Below are 24,420 nucleotides of genomic sequence, written 5' to 3' on the forward strand. Positions count from 1 at the left end.
AGCGATAACGGCTATTGTCCACATACTCATATTTTTAATCAAACAGATAAGACTTGGGATCCATAGGAATCCTTGCAGGTTTGGCACCTAACATCCCTGTCTCCTTCAGCAGGTCCAAGACATATTTCAACTGTGACAGAACCAATCTTTATTTACTCCCTGCAACCTCTATGCCTAAGAAATATTTGAGTGGTCCCAGATCCTTTGTCACAAAGTATTTCTGAAGATGGGACTTTGTCTCAGAAATGTCTTTTTCACTGCTTCCTATGACTATAATGTCATCAACATATACTATCATGACCACAATCCCTGTGCAGGTCTTTTTAATAAAAAGATAGTGGTCAGAGGCAGATCGGACAAACCAAAATGCTGACATTACCTCAGCCAGCTTGGAGAACCAGACACGGGGACTCTGTTTGAGAACATAGATTGCCTTGTTCAACTTGCATACCTTCTGACACTCCCCCTGAACTTCAAACCCAGAGGTTGCTGCAAGTAAACTATCTCCTCCAAGTCTCCATACAGAAAGGCATTTTTCACATCAAGCTGACATAGAGACCAACCATGGTGCACTGCGACTGACAAAACAAGACGAGCAACCGGAGAGAATGTTTCAAAGAAGTCCACCCCTTAAGTTTGAGTATAGCCTTTCGCTACCAGGCGGGCTTTAAACTTTTCAATTGATCCATCTGAGTTATACTTAATAGTATAGACCCATTTACAACTAACAATATCAGCCTCAGGTGGAGGATCAACTAAGTCCCATGTTCTCCGAGAAAGCAGTGCATCCATTTCATCTTGCATGGCCTTCGCCCATTTGGGGTCCAGAAGACCTTGATGATGATTGATAGAAACTGAAGCAACAGATAATGCTAATACAAAATTCTTCATATTTTCACCAAGTCTTGCCTCAGAAACAAACTTAGAAATAGGATGAAGTGTATATTGCATTTTTTCTTTCCGAAGAGCAATAGGTAAATCACCATCAACAATAGGATCGTCAGTAGGGGTCAGGAACACTCACCTCTGAAGAAGCTGAAGGCACAGACATAGAGTTGGGTGGAGCTCGATGTGTGTACACCACAGGAGGATTTTTGTAACGAAACAGAGTCAAACTTGACTCAAGACTGACAGACTCTAATGGAAAAGGAGGAACAGGAAGAGGAAAGGAATCACCTTGACCAGCATGTAATCTAAGAGAAGTACTAAAAAAATATGGGATAGACTCAAAAAAGAAAACATATAAATTGACAAACTCTCTCTGAGATATAGGATCATAACAACAATATCCTTTTTGGTGATTGGGATACCCAAAAAAAACATATTTTATAGATTGGGGTGACAATTTATCTCGGTTGGGACCAAGTTTATGAACAAAGCACACACAGTCAAACACCTTTGGAGAGATAGGGAAAAAAAGAGCTTCAGATCAGAGAATTTGAATGGGAATATGATCCCCCACAGAGGTTGAAGGCATACGATTTATTAGGTATCCTGCAGTTAGAACCGCATCTCCCGAGTAAGACGCAGACATATTAGACTGGATCATAAGGCAACGGGCAACATTTAAAATGTGTCAATGTCTGCGCTCCGCTACTCCATTCTGTTGCGAGGTATGAGGACAAGTCTGAGGTTGGATCGCAAGATTTTTGTAAAATTATAATAATTCAGAGGATTTGAATTCAAGAGCATTGTCGGTGCGAACAACTTTGATGCAAGAATTAAACTAAGTTTTTATTTCAATAATCAAGGATTTAAGAATAATGGGGGCTTTAGCCCTATCTTTTAACAAGAATACCCAAGATAATCTGGAAAAAACATCTACAATGACTAAATAATAGCGACACTTAGAACGACTAAGAATTCTACTTAGACCCCAAACATCAACATGAAGAAGATCAAACAAATTTTGACTTGAAGGACTCTGACTAGACGGAAATGAACTCCTATGATGCTTCACACAACAGAGTAGTGGACGGCGAGATATGAGGAATAACTCTACGCAATTTAAGCAATGAAAGATGACCAAGACGATGATGCCAAAGCAGCGGACTAGAAAAGGACTCAACTGCAGAATGAACAGAGCCAACTAGTTGGTGTAGATAATAGACTCCACCTTTCTCATAGCCTCCACCAATCGTCTTCCCCGTCAGCAAGTCCTAAAAAGTGCAACAGGCAGGATCAAATATTACTCAACAATTCAATTTCTTTGCAACACGACTAACAGATAACAAATTTTGAGGGAATGAAGGGGCATGGGGAACATTTGATAACTGAAGAGTGGGGGAGATGGAGATATTTCCCTGGCCAACAATGGGAGAGGAACTCCCATCGACAAGAACAACCTTTTTATGATTAACAACACTATTCAAATTTGAAAAATCACATTCATTTCCACACAAATGGCTAGATGCCCCTGAATCAATAATCCACCTACTACCTTGGCAAGATAATTCATCACCTGCATAGCATGCAATATCAATCACGAGGGAACTAGACGGAATATGTGCCAACAAATCATCATACTCAGCACGAGTGAGTGTAACCGAATCACTAGGAGGAACATTGGGCGACTTGGGTTTGGCCACTTGTGTTGTAGGAACAACTTTAGCTGAAGATGCAGGAGGTCGTCCATTCTTGTCAAAACATTTATCTTCTAAATGCCCAAATCTCCTGCAATAGGTACACTGGAGCTTGCCTTGTCCTCACGTGCCTCGACCACGTGCATGACCTCAAGAATTAGGAAAAAAACCTCAGCCTCGGCCATAGGAAACAAACAGAGCAGAGGTCTGTGATTCCGATTGAGATGAAGGAAGGGACATGGCAAGTCTGCCCAGTCGATTATATGCCTCAGCAAGAGTGGGAACATCTGAGCCTGCCAACATCTGAACTTTGGCAACTGAGAATTTAGCTGACAATCCAGTAAGGAACCGTGCGACCATGGTATGCTCCTGGTGTAGTTTTTGTTTGTCACAACATAATGGTCTATGAGCATTTAGTCTCTCAAAAGCTGCCTTCACGGAGGCATAATATTGGGCTAGAGTTTGTTCTCCGTGCTGCAATTTATAGATCTCCTGTTCTACTTGAAGAATAAGACCAACATTAGTTTCTTGAGAATAAGTATCTTGCAAATTATCCCATATTTGTTTTGCAGAGGTGTAATAAATAAGCCTGTCAGCTATGTGAGGTTGCACACTATTCATAATCCAAGACATGACAATATCATTGTCATCTTCCCATGTAGCATACTTTTCAGTTTTGTCCTTAGGCTCATTTTCCAACAAAATATGTTTTCTACGATGCCTTGAAACACACATCATGAACGTACGCGACCATCTAGCATAGTTAGTCTCATCCAACTTTACAGATGATCCATATGAAAATGGGTTTGCAAAGGTTTTATAATCAGACACAGTTTCGGTTTTCATGTCTAACTTCTGCATTTTAGCCAAGGAAATACAACCACACGCAACTACCAACTGCTGAAAACTCGAGTCTGATGTGCACACCAGCTACCAACTGAGAAGCTGACTCTACCAGATTTTAATCATACTGATAAAATCTGATATACAAAAAAAATTGTAATACGTTGTTAAGATCCGAAACTACCGTGCACACCAACTACCAATTGAAAAACTGATTCTACCAGATTTTAATCACCCTGATAAAATCTGAACTATTCACCTTAAAAAGCTGCGACAAGAGGCATACCACGACCACAAAAAATATTATTCGACAACCTCCATACCATGACTGCATCATGATGGAGACTGCAGGCCTTTTCGACATCCACACAACCATCATCAACCATCATTGACACGGTCGGGGTCTCCCTGCTGCTACGCGCACATACCTGCTACTACACGCACAACGCTCATTGTAGACTATGTGCTACGTGCACATACCTGCTACTACAGGCAGGCACCTGCTACTACAAGCGCCTACACTCTGTACACTCTGTACATGACGATCACTGTAGTCGCTGCACCCAGCGCCACCCGATCTGTGTTCCTGCTGGAGAGGCTTCAGATCGCTCTTCACGATGTACACAGTGCCACCCGATCAGCGTGTGGATCGATCGAGTCAGACGCCCAAAGCTACGTCCTGCTCTGATACCATGCTGAAGTCGGCTAGGGTTTCTAGCAAATCAGGGAAGAGAGAAAGAAAGGAAGAGAGAGAGAGAGAGAGGAAGAATTCGTATATGCTCATTAAGTATAATCTCACTTAAATAGAGAGATTAGACTGAAACAACTTATTTACAAAAATGCCCCCAACCTATTAAGTAATTACCAAACTACCCATATTCATATGTCCGGTGACTGCTTCTCAAGAAAGAGTATGACATGGCTATTTCTAGAGGTATACATATTCATACTTAAATGCTACATATATTCAAAATTAATAACAAAAAGAATTATGTCAAATAATCCAAAGAAGAAAAAAAAAGAAACCTTACCCTCTAATCTAAACCAAATCCTAACCCTAAATAATATCAAGAAAAATAGCATTACAGGTGTCAGCTCAGATCGGTATCTGACACCGATGTATACTCTGTGTGTGTATTTATATTTATATTTATATATAAAATATGGGCAGACACACACACAGAGTAGAACTAACTTGAATACAATTCTTAACTGAATATTTTACACAAAACTAAAGGTACAAATCAAACAAGGGCAGCAAGAAATTTGCTTTGTACAGTTGAAAGGATTACTGTATTATGGGCATTCAAATTACAACAATAACAGAAAAGAAGCAAGAGAACCATCCATATGGGATAAAAAGATATTCATTGATCAATCAAAATCAAGAATTATTTTCTCCAGTCAGCAAATAGGGGTATTTCAAGATATTGTGATAGATAAACTACCTCTACTTCTGCTGAAATGTAAGATGGATCCAAGTTACCAAGAAAGACAAGTGTTTCCTGTTGTTGAGCTTTCTGCATTCGTTCTTCCCAAGGCTAAAAGACAAATCAGAAAAATCCTTGCATTATATAAGTTAAAGGCAAGAATAAAAATGCTTTCTTTTTATACAGTCAATAATCGAAATGAATACAAAATCATCAATGTTGTAAATCTGCTCAAGAACAATGATACTGATTAGACACATTAATAATGTGAAAGGAAAGTAGAGTTCACGCAATACTGGAAAAGGATTACCAACCTTCTCAAAACAAAATAATAAGACATCCAAATACAACTCATGTATTACATTTTCAAGCCACATTTAAGAATAAAGAAGAATCAAGACCAGCAAAATAGGGCTGAACCAGAGAAATAAAAAGGGAAAATTTCATTTAGAGACACATCTTTTGCCAGGTAATCCAAAAAGAGGTCCATGTTTTCTGAAAAGACATATCAGGACTCAACTTCTCACTAAAACTGTCAAATAAAAACCTGAAGTTAATTTCAAGGTTAAGATTCATATAAAATATCATTTATAACCTTTGGTTTGAAAAGGTGTGGTTTGCTTATTTTCTTATGAAAAGAAGAGCAGTTTAATAACCTTACTGTACATAACTCACAGTTAACCTAAGTTACTTCATCTGAAGCATAGTTGGCAAACAGGACGACACAACTTGGATAGGCTCCTTATTAAGCCACTAATCCATCCCAAACCTGTTTGAACTAAGATCAGCTTTGACTCAGTTAGGAATTACCTAACTCAATGATCCAATGATTCTAAGTTCTAACCAGAGTTACCGGAACCTTCTTAGGTAGGTGGGAAGCGAGCTTTTCGGAAACTCGTTTCGGAAGCGCGATACTCCTTGCTTCCGAAACTTCATGGGAATCTTGATTCCACCATGCTTCTTCTATGCTTCTCACATGCATGGTTTGTGCTTTCTATATGCTTTACTCACGTTTCTTTTCATGTTTTTCATGTATTTCCTCTCACGCTTTCACTCACTTCCCATGTACTTTCTCTAAATTGGTAACCATCATTGTTAGATAATAACAAAAAATTTAACTCTTTTACTGAAAAATCATAAAATATAAGAATAATCAATTTTATTTTGGTTTTATTTGCTTCTTGTTCGTTTCCTATTCAATTACCATATTGCTTCATTTTTTATTCCTATTTTGCTTTCAAATTGATACTTCACTTCCCGCTTCCTATAAAATTTCAAATGCCTCGCTTCTCGCTTTTGGTTCCCATATTGTTTCCTGCTTCTGCTTCTTAGCTATGTCACATGGGTGCGACACAAGTGCGGCGTAATTTTAAAAATTTTGGACATGGGGACTCAGCTATATATATATATATATATATATATATATATATATATATATACAACAAAAACAACAACAACAACAACTACGCCTTCATCCCAAAACAATTGGGGTCGGCGATATGAACCAAAAAAGAAAATCATATTGGATCTTCCACATGAATCCTTCTCCTCCAATCATTTCTATCCAATGCTATGTCCTCGGTGAGGTTCAAAGCATTCATATCCTTTCCTATCACCTCCATCCATGTCTTCCAAGGCCTACCCCGACCTCTTTTAACTAATATATTTTCCCATTTCTCCATCCTTCTAACTGGAGCATCATTAGGCCTTCGCCGAATATATATATATATATATATATATATATATATATATATATATCTTGTGTGCATATATATGGATATTGTCTTCTAAAGTTTGGCACCAGCATGAGTGTTTTTATAAACTTTGCAAATTGTACTTTTGCCCTTGCAGAAAGGGGGGTCCGGGGGCTCCCCCCTGCGCGGGTCCCACTGACCGAGTCCAAAACAAGGACGGACTCCGCCTCGACTCGTTGACCAAGTCCGACTCGGCATTGACCAAGTCCGGGCCGTGTCTGAAGCCGCACCCGTGTCGGGGCGTGTCGACTCGGGTGCGGCGCCTCCCTAGCCGAGTCTGTGTGACATAGCTTCTTAGTTTGGCAACCTTGGTTCTAACCTAGATTAGCCGAGTTAGTACTAGTTCCAAACATCTCAAAATGTTACCAACTTGACGAGTTGTATGGGGTATCAATCTGGTTGATCTTGTACTGAGTTGGTTCTTTAATACTATATTTATGTTTTTTTTTTCAAGAATGTTTGAAAAACCTTCTTTTCTCATTTCTGCCTTCCAACAAACCCTGGCACCTCCCTCTTTGGGCCTTAAACAAGCATCAACGACCACCAATCTCTCTCTCTCTCTCTCTCTCTCTCTCTCTCTCTCTCTCTCTCTCTCTCTCTCTCTCTCTCTCTCTCTCTCTCTTCTTTTCTTTGGTTATTATTCTTTTGCATATATTTTGTGTGTGCACAACAAGCACAAAAGAGGGAAACCCCAACTGTTGGGGGCTTTTAATCTTTTTTCAATGTTGTATGCATAAGGCACCATGGTTTGGGATTTTTTTGCACTTATTTTTTGGAGGTATTTGAGGGCTTTTAATAAATGGCACATTTTCTTCTCTCCATGATTGTATGTGGTTGTATAGTCACTGTTGTGTGCATTATGCACAACAACAAAGGGAAACCCTACGGTTTTGGGGTTTTTCACCTTTTTCTCTTTCTTTCTTTTTGCAAATTGTGTATGCAGTACATAGCAAAGGAACCCCCATATTTGGGGGCTTTTGACAAGTTGAGCCTTTTTTACCTTTTGTGGTGGTATGTCATCGTTGTGAGCATAACACACAACAGCAAAGAAAACTCTCATGATCTAGGGTTTTTTAGTTTTTACCTTCTTTTCTATTTACTTTAAGTAATTGTTTCCATTTTTTCTAATTTAAATAGATATGGTAGAATATGGTGGACATGTTAGAGTAAGCTAAGTTAAAAGATAGAGATCATGGCTATATCCATGGTGTATAATTGACAAGCAAAAGAAAAGGGGTTTTTTAGGAGGTTGCAAAAGAAAAGGGTTAGTGTTCCTATTGTAGAAAAGAGATGTCTAGAGTCTTAAATAGGTAAAAACAACTCCTTGCACATGCGGAATGAGAGGTTTTCCCCGGTACAAAAGTAAACAAGTAAAATCAAACATGAAAAGAAGGGTGTGAGAAGTGTTTTCATTTGATTTAGACAATAGTGAAGATGATAAAGTAGATGTACTAAATGCCTCTAGATTGAAAAAGAGAAAGTTTGTTGAAGAAACTCCAACTCCAAGAGGACCAAGGCATGATTTAAACACAAGAGCCAATGTGCAAAAATCTTTAAGGATTGGAGAATTGCATAAGTTTCAATTGAACTTGAAACATGCAATGAATAAACAAGCAAGACAAAGGATGTTCACAACAATTTCAAGGTTTTTTATCATGCTGCAATCCCATTCAAGGCAGCTAGTGCTTATTTTCATGAGATGATACAAATTGTAGGTGAAGCCAGCCCTAGTTTAAAGCCTCCAAGTAGAAGGAAGATTGCAGGAAAGTTTTTGAATGATGAAATTAAAAAAATTGATAGATCATTAAAAGAATTTAAAGAATTTTAGAGCTTGACTGGTTGCGCAACCATGGTTGATGGTTGGAAAGAATAGAACATTGGTGAACTTCTTGATTTATTGTCTAAAAGGGGTATATTTTTTTAAATCTGCTGATGCATCTGACTTTGTCAAAGATGGAAACAACTTATTTAATATGCTACAGCAGTTGGTCCATGTACTTTAGATGAACGAATGTCCTTTACTAGGTTGCCAGCATATACTTTTTGTGCTGAATGGATAGCAGATTTCACCAGCTGGTCCATGTGTGATGGATGTATGAATATGTCCTGAGAGTACAATCATTGCTTTCAGACAAGAAATAACCGGGATTCTTCATAAAATCCAAGTGAACATGGTTCGAGAACAGTTCTCCGGAGACAAAAGAAAAGATAAGAATGCCTTATTGAACACAGTCATAGAATGTAACAGTTCCAAGGGTTAATTTGACTATACAACCTACTGGTTTGCATGGGCATTCAATTGGCTGTCATTTCCCCTTTTCGATAATAACAAGAATGTTGCTTTGCCAATAATAGCTCAATCCATGAATATATGGCATAATTTATGCACAACGTGTATGGATGGAATTTCATTTTTGTCAGGAGCAATAATACATAGACCTGCTTATAACACATCTAGATGGTTTTCCTACTTGTAGTCAACCATAAATGCACCCCTCATATCCCTGCCTTCATTACATATAAAATTACTCCGGAGCAAACTCTTGGATTGCAGAATCAGTTGGATGCAGTCAAGTTAATGCATCAGCACATATACCACACCATCATACTTTTCATTCTCCTTTCCGCCAAATAAGGACCTTCTGCCTTTTTCCCCTCATTTACATTAGAATAGCTTTTCTTTCTATCTCTTGCAGGAGAGTTACTTGTAGATATATTAACCAAAAACTAATTCAGAAAAGTCGGGTTGCCCTAACAGAAAGATAATAAGTCAAATGCATGAACCCACACACACACACAAAAGCATGACCATGCAAGTGCAACACACGGGCACACACAAATGCAGGTGTAGGTATAGACTATAGAGAGATAAGGAAATAAGACATGATTATCCAATATAGATAGTGTGCCCACACAAACACATGGTTAACCTAACTTCAAATCCTTAATATTAATGTTTGAAATTATTAACTTATTGAAATGTCAAGACACCCTAAAAAGCAATGGTATTTTTGAAAATATGTAGTTGCCCTTAAGGGAAGATTAAGGCCCGGTTTGGATGACGGGCAAAAACTGGATTTTAGGTAACTTCATATTTTCAAAAATCTCATCAATTTTGAGGGTGTTTTGGTCATTTCAATATAATTATGCTAACATTAATATAAAGGGATCAAAGTCAGATTAACCCACACTCACAGACATGCACACTATCTATCTATCTATCAACATACACATACATGCATACATACATATACATATACATATATATATAGGGAGAAGAGCCACTAGAATATAAGAACTGAAATATGAGAACTAGAAATATGGGCATTCCCAACACTTTTTTTGCAAATCCAACCATGTCGATGTGCCTGGCATGGTGAATTTGCAAGGAATCAACCATTGGATCGTGTATTTACAATGAAAGAATGTGATTTTTGAATGCTTGAATACTTATGAAGATTATGAGCCATTGATTTTAAAGCCTTAAAAAATCTCGTTTATGCATCAAAGTCGGATGATTCAAGAGCGGGTTCTTATAAAACCAAGCATGCAGATCACATGTGTATGGTTAGTTTCAAGAGAGAAGAACAAAAAATCCTTGAAAATCGCGGTTCACACATTAGTTCTCATGTTCTAGTGGAGAATATGTGGTGGTTCAGTACCACCATATTAACTGTCGGATCATATCTGATCCAACGGTTATTTGTTGCTCCTTCATGAAAATGTCCAACAAGGACATCATAAATAGGAGCAGCCAGCTGCCTTTCGAAGCTGGCTCCCAAGAAGTTTGACTTTTTGGCATTCCTTGGGAATGCACATTCACTTTTTTGGATACCCTCATCTTTACTACCTTTTGAGCCCTCTCTCAAAAGGTAGTAAATGTAACTAAATGAATCTAGATTTGATCCGATATTAAACCTGAATTTGAATCATTTACCTCCCTAAAACAGATTGGATGCAATTTCATGTTTGAAACTAAACAAGTTTGGATCCAATTTTGACTATTAGATCCAATTTGTTCTAGGGAGATAAATGATTAAAATTCAGGTTGAATATCCAATCAAATACATGTTCAATAGTCAAAGTTGGATCCAATTAATAATAGGATACAAACTCAATATTTAGTTTTGCACCCAAATACAAGTCTAGATCTGAAATATGCAAATGTTACACTTTAAGTAGGAATGTAAGATCTGGATACAATTTTAGCTTATCCTATCACACTCCAAATTTGAACCTCTGTCTAATTTTGCAAGATCCAATCAGGTAGACTTTATACCAACTAGATCTGACTCGCCCATTTACATAACCAATCTGTTTGCATGCCTAATATTGACCAAAGTGAGAAATGCCTTATTTAGAATCTTTCATACAGATAAGTTAAATTTTTCAAAACTTGCAAATGAAAAAAAACTGCATAAAACTGGTGGTTATGACTTATGAGCCTATCCAAAACTGGTGGGTATGTTCCTATAGAGAGAAAGAGAGAGATTGGTGGGAGTGTTTTCCTAAAAGAGAATGATACATTCCCACAAACTCAAACTTTTTGGATTTCGTTAAGCCATGGCTTTTTCAGCTTACTCCATGCTAGGAGCCAGCTTTAAAAGCCAGTCGGCTCATTCTCTCCAAAGATGTCCCCGCTGGACATCTTTCTTGAGAGAATAAAACATAGCTGTTGGATCAGAGAAGATCCAACTGTTGATGGTTCAGTACCACCGTATATTCATCGTTATATACATATATATAGGAATGAAACCTACCCAATGGATGTTTTATTGGATTTTTTGGTGTTTTTTTCAAAATTCCGACCATACACATGTGATCTGTATGCTTGTTTTTATAGGAATCAATTCTTGGAGCATTTGATTCCGATGCATGGACAGGTTTTTATAAGTTTCAAAAATCAAAACAGCGTACAATTTTCATAAATTTTAGAGGCTCCAAATACCATTTTTTCGATCTAAAATTCACGATCCAAGTGTCAATTTCTAGTAAATCAATCATGCTGAATACAGCTGTACGGTCAGAATTTAAAAAAAACAAAATTTTTCCATTGGGATAGTTTTCATTGGGGAGGTTTTCATTCCTATATATATATATATATATATATATATATATATATATATATATATATATATATATATATGTGTGTGTGTGTGTGTGTGTATGTGTGTGTGTGTGTGTGTGTGATGACTCCGTGCTCGCCTGGTCATTTACGTCCTAGTCATGCAGTTTCTAGCATGACAAATATGGGTGATATTTTGAAATTATCATGCAAAAAATTAGTTCTACATTTTAAGTCAAAAAGTCCCTTGAAGTTTTTGGTATGGAAAAGTCCCTGTTCAAAACTCTTCCTTATCAATCTTATGTTATCATAAAATTCACAAAAAAAGAAAAGATCCAATTCCAATTCTACCACTACAAATTCTAACCAGGTCTGGATTCAGTTTTTTATCTACTCCAAAAGTTGGATTTGAATCTGGGTTAACCACATACTGTTTACTTCATTTTCAACCCTATCCTTAATCCCCATGTTATTAAAAATCGCAACCAGGCGATCAACAGGTCAGGTATCCGACCCATCTGGATGCATCTGAATCCAACCAGATAATGCATTTTTAGGCTTAGATTATGTCGGATTGAGAAATGTGGGCCCAATCCAGCCACGTTTAAATACCACTAAAAACTATATATAAATAATTCAGCTAGTGTCGGGACTTGGGTCAAGGAAGAAACCAAAAGTTATAGTTTAGTCCCAGTCGGGATGATAACCTGGATCGACTTAAATACAGCCCAAATATAATTCAGGACTTCACCATTATGCCCATATCAGCTATTCAGATTTGGGTCTGGTTGGGCACAGCTCCAACCCACTGACAGACCTTAACGGCAACAGTTCAGTTGTAGTCTGCTATGTGACTTCTTTGTGTTTAGGGGTACCAGTGTCACCCCAATCAATAAATGAGGATGTGTTTTAGTAGTAATGGAAGAATATATGCCAGTCAATTTCAAGTTTTAAACATCATATTTGACTTCATTTAGTTGCTGAAACGATCCCATCAAATGGACAAGGTTTTTTTTTGTTTTCAGATAACTGGGGAAAACCACCTCACTCACTCACTCCCAAGCTCATTGGTGTAAAAACCCAGGTCTCCCTTTGTCCACCAGGGAGTATGGCATTGCTGCAAGGGATGTGTACCTGTAGGTTTCTAACTCATGACATCCCTTCAGCTTGGTGATGGGTCGCCATTACCAGGTGAACAGAGCCCACGTAGACAAGAGCAATGAGCTATTGTAAATAAGATTTATAAATCATTGTGGATTTCCAACAAAAAAAACTGAGTATACCAAGTTATCCTAGATTATAAAATGATATAACCAAGTAAAGAAAAACAAAAGTAAAATAATTCATCAGCTTCCAAGATAAAATCAACAAAGCATACAGCCAAGGATTCAAAAGACAACAGAAATAGCCAACAAACAAGTGTATAGCAATATTATCAGAGACAGAATTTCAAAAAAGAGTACAAAGCTCGGGCATTAACTGTTAACACTTTTTTTTCTAATTCAAATAGATATGGTAGAATATGGTGGAAACATCACAGTTAGCTAAGTTAAAAGATAGAGATCATGGCTAGGTCACTGGTGTGCTAATTGACAAGCAATAGAAAAGTGTATAGACATATTATCCAACAAACAAGGTTTTAAAAAGTGTATAGCCATATTATCAGAAAAGAGTATAAAGCTCAGCCTTTAAAAGTTTTAAAGCACTAGTGCCCATATAACTGAACATGATAAATATTTTTACTCATATTCTATGTATACTTTTATGCGATAACAGAAGTAAAACAACATAAGAAGTGAGAATCGAGTACTCACAAGCCCTTTGAACCATTTACTTTTGTCCTGCAAGCAAACAACACCGACAAGCAAACAATATGATCAGCTCAAAAACATACAATAAATATTCCTTACAACAGATGAGAAAAAAAACACTTAATCATTTAGATAAAACTATTTGTTAAAGAATTATTGAATATTCAGAACATTTTCGCATAGCCTGCGATTGTGTTAATGCAAAACTATGGGACAAAACAGTAACTCAATATGCAATAGCCAGTGTTTGCAGTTGACCTGTTAGGATACGGCTCATCTTGTTTTGCCATAGGCAACACGTTGAACAGTTCAACAGCTGTGAACAGCTTAAATATGGGTGAATTGTTCAAGCTTAGGAATTTAGGGTATGTTAAAAAGGTGAGAGAAATTCCAAAACACAGATATCAATGGAGAATGCATGACTTTAGATACAAAATTGTCCCTGATACTATGGCAACAAAACATGGCAAGTAAGGGCACAATGATCATTGATTAGTCACAGTGTTCCATGGTGCATACAGGTGACACTAAACCCACCAACTCCGTGATTTTCTGCACCAGTTGAAGTCAACCCAGATTGTTACTAACTACACGTACACTTTACAGATTATGTCATAGGGATATGAGTTTGGGTTTCCATGTTTAGGGTGCACGACACAACACATAGGCAAGAAAAAGTGACACACCCTTACATGTTTTTAATATTTTTAATATGGATGGCCCCTCTCCACCCCTCCCTCTCCTGGCCCCTCCTCTTCCTCCTTGCCTCAACCCCCTTCTCTCTCCACCCAACCCACCACAACGGTACAACCATCTCTCTTCTAGCACTTCCCTTACATCACATCCTACTTCCATTCCCAACTAAGTCACTGGGACTCGGCAAAACAGGTGCCGCACCCGCGTCGACGCGACGCGACGCAGGTGCGGCATCGGGTACGATCATCACGACCCTGGGTGTGGTCAACGGACCCAGGGTCATTTTTGTCCACTGTTTTGGCGTTAAAAAAAATCCCCGATGAAAAGGAGGATTAGGGCAAAAAAAAAAATTGCCCTAATCTCTCCTCTCCTCTCCCCCTGAGCTCGAGCTCTCTCCTATCAATGCCCCAGCCCCAGTTCCACCTCCCATGCTCCTCCTCTCCTTTCGCAGGTATGTACCCTCTCTCACTCTCTTCTTGTGTCGACAGGGGAGGGGCCGACCCCCCCCCCCCTCTCACTCTCTTGTTGGGTCGGCAGGGGAGGGGCCGAGCACCCCCTTCCCTTCTCGCTCTCTTGTTGGGTCGACATGGAAGGAGCCAAGCCCCCTCCCCCCCTCTCGGTCGCTTGTTGGGTCGGCAGGAGAGGGGCTGAGCCCCCCCTGCTCCCTCTGTTTTTGACACAGGAGGGGTCGAGCCCCCCCCCCCTCTCTTTTTGGGTTGGCAGAGGAGGGGCCGAGCCCCTCCCCCCTGTGGCTCTCTTTTTGGGTCGACAGGGGAGGGGCTGAGCCCACCCTTGCTCCCTCTGTTTTCGGCAGGGGAGGGGCCAAGCCCCCCCTCTCGCTCTCTTGTTGGGTCGACAGGGGAGGGGCTGAGCACCCCCTGCTCCCTCTGTTTTCGGTAGGGAAGGGGCTGACCCCCTCCCTGTTTTTGGCAGGGGAGGGGCCAAGGCCCCCACCCTACTCCCTTTGATTTCAGGGGAGGGGCCGAGCCCCCTCCCCCACTCTCGCTCTCTTGTTGGATCGGCATGGTAGGGGTTGAGCCCCCCCTGCTCCCTCTGTTTTCGGCAGGGGAGGGGCCGAGCCCCCCTCTCTCTCGCTCTCTTGTTGGGTTGGCAGGGGAGGGGCTGAGCCCCCCCCTTCTCACTGTGTTTTCGACAGGGGAAGGGGGTCGAGTATAATTGATTTGAAAATTTTAATATTTTTTTGTGTGTTTTCAGGATAAAAATGACGGATAAAGGGAAAGGACTTGTGTCATCCTCATCCCAACATGTGAGTTTTGCTGATAGTTGCAGTGGGATTGATGATGTGGGGCCACTATGGGTACATGTAGATAAACTTGCAAAAACTGGAGAAGGATTCGGTGAAAACAAGAGATTTCGATGCAAGATCTCCGAAAGAGATTTTGTTGGGTCTTACACAAGAGTGAAGGCTCATTTGTTGAAGATACCAGGACATAGCATTTCAGCTTGCAGAAAAGTTGATGAGGCAATGCGAAGACAATACAAGAAGAGTATGAGAAGAGAAAGGCAATGGCCGATTCTTCTGCAGTCAATGTGCCATTTGCAAGCCACCAAGAAGATGCTGAAAAAAAAAAGTCAATGTAGGAGGTAGAGGAATGATACAAGCAGCATTCAATACATATGGAAGAGAAGAATTGGATAGAAAAGTTGGGAGGTATTTTTATTCTAGTTCACTCACATTTAATGCGGCTAGAAATCCTTATTGGAAGGATTTAGTAACATCCTTGGCAAATTGTAATTTGAGTGGTTATGTGCCTCAAAGTTTAGAAAAAATACGAACCACACTTCTTGCAGAAGAGAGGTTGCTAGAGATTAAAAAATATTCATGGGAGCAAAATGGAGTTTCTATTGTTTCTGATGGATGAACAAATATTCAAAGGCATTCACTAATCAATTTCATTGCTTCTTCGCTTAGTGGCCCAATATTCTTGGAAGCAATTGATGCATCTGGGGAATATAAACATGCAGAGTATTTGAAGGGATTGTTTATAGAAGTGATAAAAGAAGTGGGTGATCAGAAAGTGGTACAAATCATTACAGACAATGCTCCAGTTTGTAAAAGTGCAGCGTTGAGTTTGAAGAGTGAGTACCCTCATATTTTTTGGACTCCCTATGTAGCACACAGCTTAAATCTAGCCTTAAATAGCATCTGCAACCCCAAAGAAGAAGAAAATTCACAAACATATGCTTTATGTTCATGGATTGAAGATTTAGAAAGAAATGTCAAAAGCATTAGGAATTTTGTTTTTAACCACCATCGTGCTAATGCTATATTTAATAGGCATTCTGATTTGAAATTGTTGAAGGTCGCTGAAACACGTTTTGCGTCCATCATTGTGATGATGAAGATGCTTAAAAGAGTGAAGAATGCTTTGATTAACATGGTGACTGATGAAAATTGGACATTCTATCGTGCTGATGATGATATCAAGGCTCAAGAAATTAAAAAAATCATTCTTGATGATGAGTTTTAGGACAAAGTGGTATACTTCCTTCAATTTACGCAACGTATTTGTGAAATGTTAAGAGAAGTTGATAAGGATGAGCCCATGCTTCACAAAGTTTATGAAATATGGGATAATATGATTGAAAAAATACAAGTTATAGTTTTCAAGCATGAAGAAAAAAATCCTGCATTGGATGATTCAGATTTTTTTAATCATATTCATTCAATTTTAGTCGGAAGATGGGATAAGAGCAACGCTCATTTGCATTGTATGGCACATTCTCTTAATCCAAAATATTATACAAATAAGTGGCGGGCTTGTGATATTGGTCGTGTCCCTCCAAATTTAGACCCAGGGCTATCAAGACATAGAAATATGTGTATGACAAGACTTTTTCCAGAAGCATATCTTCTACATCAAGTCACACAAGAGTTTGAAAAATTTTCATCTTCGAGATTATATGGACCGGCATTATTCGCGAGAAAAGAAGATAATATAGATCCTATCACATGGTGGTCAACATTTGGATCAGAAACACCTCTTCTTCAACATCTTGTATTAAGATTGCTATCGCAGTCTGCTAGTTCATCTTGTTGTGAAAGAAATTGGAGCACATATTCTCAAATCCACAACATGAAGAAAAACAAACTCACCAGCAAGCGTGCAGAGGATTTAGTATATGTTCATTCAAATCTTCGATTACTTTCGCGAAGCAATGATGAATACAGGTACTAATTTGCTTTCTTAGTTATTTGATTATTTCTTAGTTTTCATTTAAATATACTTGTATTGTATTTATCATTTTCAAATTGGGTTTATAACGCAGACAAGGAACATCCAAATTTTGGGATGTAAACCCAGAAAAGTATGACTTTGAGGGAAAACATGATTTCAACATAACAAAAATGGATTTAGCTAAGCCCAATATTCCTTTTAATGATGCATTTGATGATGAAGAAGAAAATTATTAACATTCATTACTTCATCAGGATATACTTTGGTATGTAATTTAGTTCTTTTATACTTTACTTATTTGATTGATATTTAGGTCGATTTATGTAATTGCTTTACTTATTTGATTGATAATTTGATATTTAGGTTGATATACTGCATGCATGATGAATCATATTATGACAATGTTAACTGTTAAATGTTAAATTGTTAAAACTTCAAAATTATATATATATTTTACATTTTTGCCCCTGGCGCACCCCCACACCCGGGTGTTTTGGAAGTGCTGCATCCCCGCACCCATGTGACATAGATTCCCAACAATCAAATGATTTTCTCTTCCCCTGGAGATTAAAGCCTGTCTTTTCTTCCTGGTCATGAACCCATCTCCCTTCCCCCAAACCTTTTTTTGTTGCAGCTTTAGATTCTCACCACTGCCATCCTCTCCTATTCTCCCTTGGGAGCTTTTTTCCCATGACCCCCATCCCCATCCCTCCATCGACCATGGAAGACTACTACTGCATATCTCTAGTGATTTCAGACCAGTGTATGTCAAAGCAATGCAGTTTTCCTTGATGGGTAGGGTGCTCCAGAAAAGCTTCAACCCCAAGCTTCTCTTTTCTAAGCTGGAGAAGATTTGGAAGTTGTTTGGAAGGGTTTCCTCACTCTGCAAGAAGATTTCCTCAGTGTTTGCAGCCATGAAGCTTGTCATGTCAAGGAAACCTAGTCTATTTTCAGTTGCAAGAGCCCGGTATTTTGTTTTGTTTCCAAGATGATGATCTCCACTCTCTTTTGATGAAAATATAACCTTGAGCAGGAGCCTTGAACTCTTTGCATATTCAAGGGCATAGTTGAAGGGATGGGAGGACACTTTGTAGCAATGGAGAATACTACCAGGCTCTGTCACCTGGGTGCAGGTGCAGGTGCAGGTGCAGGTACGGAGGGTACGACACAGCAATTCCAAAAAATGTAGGTACGGGAACACGACTAAATATATACTGAAAATTATACATTATATATCTAAAATATATAATGAAAATATATATTATATATCAAAAATATAATATAATATAATGTAAGACACGGGAAATGCCGTGTCCAGGTACCGGGTACCAGTAACCCTGTCAACAAGGGTACGGCACCCAAAGTGCTGTGTCACAGTATCATAGCTACCAGGACTACAAACTGTATCAACTATACCCGGTTGGGCATACTCCACCTACCCTAAACTTCGTGACCACCCTTTCCATGTTGATGGATAGGTAAGTCGTCTTCCAAGTTAGCAGCATGATTGGCGATCTGCAAATCCCATAGTTTCCTATATCACAGGGATTCGGCCAGACAGGTACCGCACCCGCGTCGACGCGACGCGGGTGCGGTCAACCCAACCCTGGGTGCGGTCAACGCACCCAGGGTCATTTTGATCCATTTTTGATTATTTTTTTTTTGCCCTATGAAATGGTATAAGGGTGATTCTTTGGACAAATCAGAGGTGCCGGAAAAATCCAAAGGATGTTTTGGAAGGGGTGTTGTTTTAGAGTTGATACATGGGGATTTGAAGGCAATAGGAAAAGGTTGCAGAGTCCTTGTTGCAGTAGCTCCTGCTGCAACTGCACCACCGGGGACATCGTATAAATCGCTCGACCTGCCCTCACTGTTATAAAAGGTGGGGCTATTGTCACAACGGGAGAAGGGAGGCATCCTAAAGGGGAACGCGTCGGTGCGAAACAGCTTTTGAGGCGCCGAACTAATACCTTCCCTCTCTTCACCACCAACTTCTCTCCCCGTCCTCAAAACCACCACCATCAACACCAACACGAACATTTCTCTTGTCTACCATCTCAAGAACACCACCACCCACCTCCATTAAAACCACCAAAAAAAGAAGAAAAATACTACTTTTTTCTTAAGGAAAATACACAAAAAAAACCTTGCTTTTTCTTTTTATCAAAAGTCAGCAAACCAGACCACAAACGGAAAACAGATCCCCTCTGAAGCCACCAACCTAAAGGGAATCATTCACGGCCATGGCTGCTGTTGCGCCTGCAAAGCTCCCTGTTGTGCCTGCACTACTACTGCCCAGGTCTCTGATGCGCAACCAATCTCCCCCTTTCATCCTTTGTTGCTTCCCATGCTTCCAACATTCGGCCTTTGGGACAAATTAGTAAAGCTAACGCTGCTGCCCCTTATTACTTCAAATCACATCACACTAACCCTTTACATGTCTCGAGTGTTGCACCCAACCAGAGTTGGGGACTCTAACCAAAGTTACTTCACGTGATGCACTAACTAATTGCCCCCAACTAGTCTCCCCTCCACTTCCAGAAGGAAAAAGCGCAAAACACAAAATCTCCCAATATCTTATTATATGTCATAAAGAAATCTAAAAATGTAAAGGAAGAAAAGATGGCTGGAGGAGGTACGGTCACGGAAACAGAGATCAAAACTAATAAGATATTGACTGGTGATTTTAAAGCCCGTGTAATTACATCCTGACCAAGGAGATGCAATGATATTCTACTTAAATTAAACTAATGGGTCTTGGTTTGATCTTCTTTATAATCATTACAATAAAAAATATGGCGTGAGCACTTGACGTGGTGAAATGAGGTTTGTGGGTTAGAGGGGAAAGGGCGGGCAGCTAAGGTCAAGGCCTTGCCCGGCCAGTTAATTATTTTGCTAGAAAGTGGTGTGAGCGTAACTGGTGGTGGTATTGATTAGGCCTTGCCCGGAACATAACGACCTTGCCCAGGACCCGCGTTGGGGGAACTCGGACCCCTTTTATATATATATATATATATATATATATATATATATATATATATATATATATATATATATATATTTGCCGCACCCGGGTTTTTTGGAAGTGCTGAATCCCCGCACCCACACCCACACCCATGTGACTTAGATAGTTTCTGTATTGCATCAATGTGAGGTACTAAGCTTATTTCTACCGCTGCTAAAGACCCTCTTAGTGGTCTTTTGGCCACTGTTGGACATGGAAAGGGTGGAGCCAGTTGTAGCCCATTAAAATCAATGTTGCAAGCACCTTCTCCTTGTCATTGTGCCAATAGAGGATGCACTCCCAATGGTCAAACCTCGCTGATGGTTGCTAGGAATCATTTTTGCTAACCAAAGGAGCCTACTATGCCATCAATGGTGCTCTTTTCATCCTGTCTTGTTGGTGGGAGAATGATCACTCAACCCTCAACCTACCTTGAGTAAACGGTGCAATCCACACACCCATCTCTAGAACAAGCTTATAAACACTCCCCCCCCCCGCCCTACCCAAAACTTTTCAGCTTCCATCTGTTGGAAAACGTAGTAGGATAGGATCTAAAAAATAACCTATAAAATTTATGAAATTCGAACCCTCACTAAGCAAAGGCGAGTAGCTTTGCTTGCTAGCCTGAATACTTGCCGCTTTAGCTGGCCCAATCGAGTATGACATAAGAAATATGATTGAAATTAAGTATATAATTTCATTACTTTGTTTTATGAGAAACAATCGCATTCCCTTTTTATTTTTTATATATTTGAAATAATCAAAGTAATGAGATTAGTTATACACTTCTATACATGATCCATATGACATACCAATTTAAATATGCAAATAAAATCTTCATGACTAAATCAATGTTCCAAATTAGTATATATAATCATAAATAATCAATTGAAATATCTAAGCTTATCTAGATAGATTTAATTTCAAATAATAGACACTTGCAATTATAAACAAACATATAATTATAATCAACAATCATAAATATGATTTTAGTTAAAATAAAAAATAAAATTAAGCATATTTAAATAAGCAACTAAATTTGCCAAAACAGAAACCGTTTGATTGATATGCTATGTCACATGGGTGCGGGTGCAGGTGCGGGTGCGGGTGCGAGTGCGGCACTTTCAAAAACCTTGGGTGTGGGGCAGCGGCATGGGCAAAAATGTAAATATATATATATAGAAGGGGGGTCCGGGGGTTCCCACCGGCGCGGGTCCCGCCCGGGTCGGGTTGACTGCAAATGACCCTGGGTGCGGTCAACGCACCCAGGGTCAAGTTGACCGCACCCGGTGGCGCACCCGCACCGCGTCGAGTTGCGTCGATGCGGGTGCGGCACCCTGCTAGCCGAATCCCTGTTACATAGTTGATATGTAATTTCGGACATGAAATAATAGGAATTTGCTTATGACTTAAAAGGACCAAATTTACATAATAGAATAACTTTTTCGACGCATCAAAAATCACTTAGTTCTAAAAATTCGTCACCATCGTTTGTTTCACCCGCGGATGGCACTTCTCTTGAAATTAAGGGGATTGAAAACTTTGAAACCCATCCCAAAATTAGATTTATACCAAAATTAAATTTGAACTTACTTTTTGTTTTTCAACTCTCGGACCTTGGATGTGACATTCAATTCTCATCTAATAAGTGTTTAATACAAGATTACTGGTCCGGGAGGTTGATTGGGGAAGGCTCTAGGAAGGGAGACTTGTACTAAGTGGACTCTCTTCAAATTCCTAAAACTTCTTTTTGTAATGTGACCCAACATAAAGACATAAATGTGTGGCACAAAAGGCTTGGTCATCCCAACATTACCAAGTTATCCTATCTGCATTTTGTTAAAAATCTTTGTAAAAATATTTTCTCTTGTAATGGTTGCATTCTTGAAAAAATGAGAAGTATACCTTTTGAACAAAGATCTATGTTTACCACATAACCTTTTGAAATTATTCATTCGGATGTTTAGGGACCGGCACCTGTCATATCCAAGGGAGGCTTTGCCTATTATGTGATTTTTGTGGATGATTTTTCTCGATATTGTTGGATATAATTTCTTAAACATAAGCATGAAGTCTTTTCATATTTTAAATCTTATCATATGATAATTAAGAATCAATTTAATAGTAATTTAAAGATATTTAAGACCGATTCTGGAGGCGAATATCTCTACAATGAATTTAAGAAATATCTTGAAGACTATGGTATTGTCCATCAAAGATAGTGTTCTAAGACCCCATAACAAAATGGGTTGGCCGAAAGGAAGCATAGACATATCATTGAAACCACTAGAACTCTTCTTATATATCCCAAAACATTACAAAAAAAATTGGGCCGAGGTGGCTCTTGCATCCGTTTATCTTATTAATCGTCTTTCATCCAAAAATTTAGATAAAATTTTTCCTTTTGAGACTCTATATGAAAAATAACCTTATTATAATAGATTAAGAGTTTTTTGTTGTAAGTGTTTCGTCCTTACGGATAAAAATGATAAACTCTCACCAAAAGCCATTCCTTGTGCTTTTTTTGGCTATTCCGAAACCCAAAAAGGATTTTGATGTTATGATACTAAGAATGATAAGTTATATGTATGTGACGTTTTTGGAAAATGATAGTGTTTTGAAAAGAATGAATCACACTTAGAAAATGTTGATTATTCCTTTCTATTTGATTTATTATCTAAAGATGATGATATCTCTAGTGATGATGAATTAACATATGATAGTGACAAAGAATTGGTTCAAAACAATAATGATTTTAATTCTCCTAACTCTCAAGAAGAAAATATAACTAGAGATCCTATCATCTATACTCATAGAGATAGAAGAACCTTTAGAAGTGCTATTGAACAATACAGTGAACCTAGCGAATTTATTTCCACACATGACACAAATCCTAAAAGAATCGAAAGAACTAGAAAAACTCTTTCTAGATTCGTATCTTTTGATTCTTTCTCTCCTAAATATAAGGCTTGTTTAAGTATCATTCACTCATATTTTGAACCAAAAAATTTTAAAGAGGCCAAAAGATGTGTCGGATGGAGAGAAGTCATAGAGAGTGAACTCAAAGCGCTTAGAAAAGCTAACACTTGAGAATTTCAAACGCTTTCCAATGAAAAGAAAACTATAGAATGTAGATGGGTGTTCAAAGTCAAAACCAAGAGTGATGGATCTCTTGAGAGGTATAAAGCTCGCTTAGTAGCTAAAGGGTATAGTCAAGAATATGGGACTGATTACGAAGAGACATTTGCTCAAGTAGCACGTATGGTTACTGTCAGGTGTCTCATCACCATTGCTTCAATTAGAAAATGAAATATTTTTCAAATGGACGTCAAAAATGTTTTTCTAAATGAAGATTTTAATGAAGAAATCTATATGGATGCTCCACCTGGTATGAAAACCCCTAAAAATAAAGTTCTCCATCTTCATAAAGTTTTTTATGGCTTGAAACAAGCTCCCAAAGCTTTCACTTCATGCTATATTGATACTACATTGTTTGTTAAGAAATCTGATGCAGGAATTGTTATATTACTGTTATATGTTGATGATATGTGAATAACAGGTGATGATACAAAAGAAATCAAGAACATTAAATCTATCTTGACTTCAAAATTTGAAATGCCAGACTTAGGATCTCTGACATATTTTTTGAGAATTGAGGTTGACTATTCTCACGGAGACTATTTTTTGTCTCAAACTAAACTTGTTTGTGAGATTCATGACAGATTAGGAATCACAGATGACAAGGTCTCTGAAACTCCTGAAATAGTGGGTTCGAAGATGAAGATTGATGATAGGATTCTCCTAAAATATCTCACACCTTATAGGCAACTGGTTGGATCTCTAACGTATCTCAGCATTACTAGGCCTGATATTTCTTATGCAGTACATATTGCTAGTCAATTTCAACATGCACCTACTACAGTTCATATAAGCGTCATTCTCTGTATCATCATATACATAAAGGGTACAGTAAATAAGGAGGTATTTTTATCTTCTTCTTAATTGAATTTAATTGATTATACTGACTCTGATTGG

At 38.7% G+C, this 24,420-nt stretch overlaps 1 protein-coding gene across 1 annotated transcript in view; it reads right to left on the bottom strand.

The window, feature by feature from the left end:
* Window positions 1-24,420, bottom strand: part of LOC149827441 (protein ANTI-SILENCING 1-like) — a 95,365-nt gene that overhangs the window by 18,712 nt on the left and 52,233 nt on the right. Inside the window, exons 5-6 of the mRNA XM_090019369.1 lie at window positions 13,489-13,515; window positions 4,874-4,966 (exon numbers count right to left, since the gene is read on the bottom strand). Coding sequence (XP_089875495.1) covers window positions 4,874-4,966; window positions 13,489-13,515 — 120 coding nt within the window. The remainder of the gene's footprint in view (window positions 1-4,873; window positions 4,967-13,488; window positions 13,516-24,420) is intronic.

This window comes from Nuphar pumila, chromosome 10, assembly GCF_984573655.1.
Source record: "Nuphar pumila chromosome 10, dmNupPumi1.hap1.1, whole genome shotgun sequence".
NCBI lineage: Eukaryota > Viridiplantae > Streptophyta > Magnoliopsida > Nymphaeales > Nymphaeaceae > Nuphar > Nuphar pumila.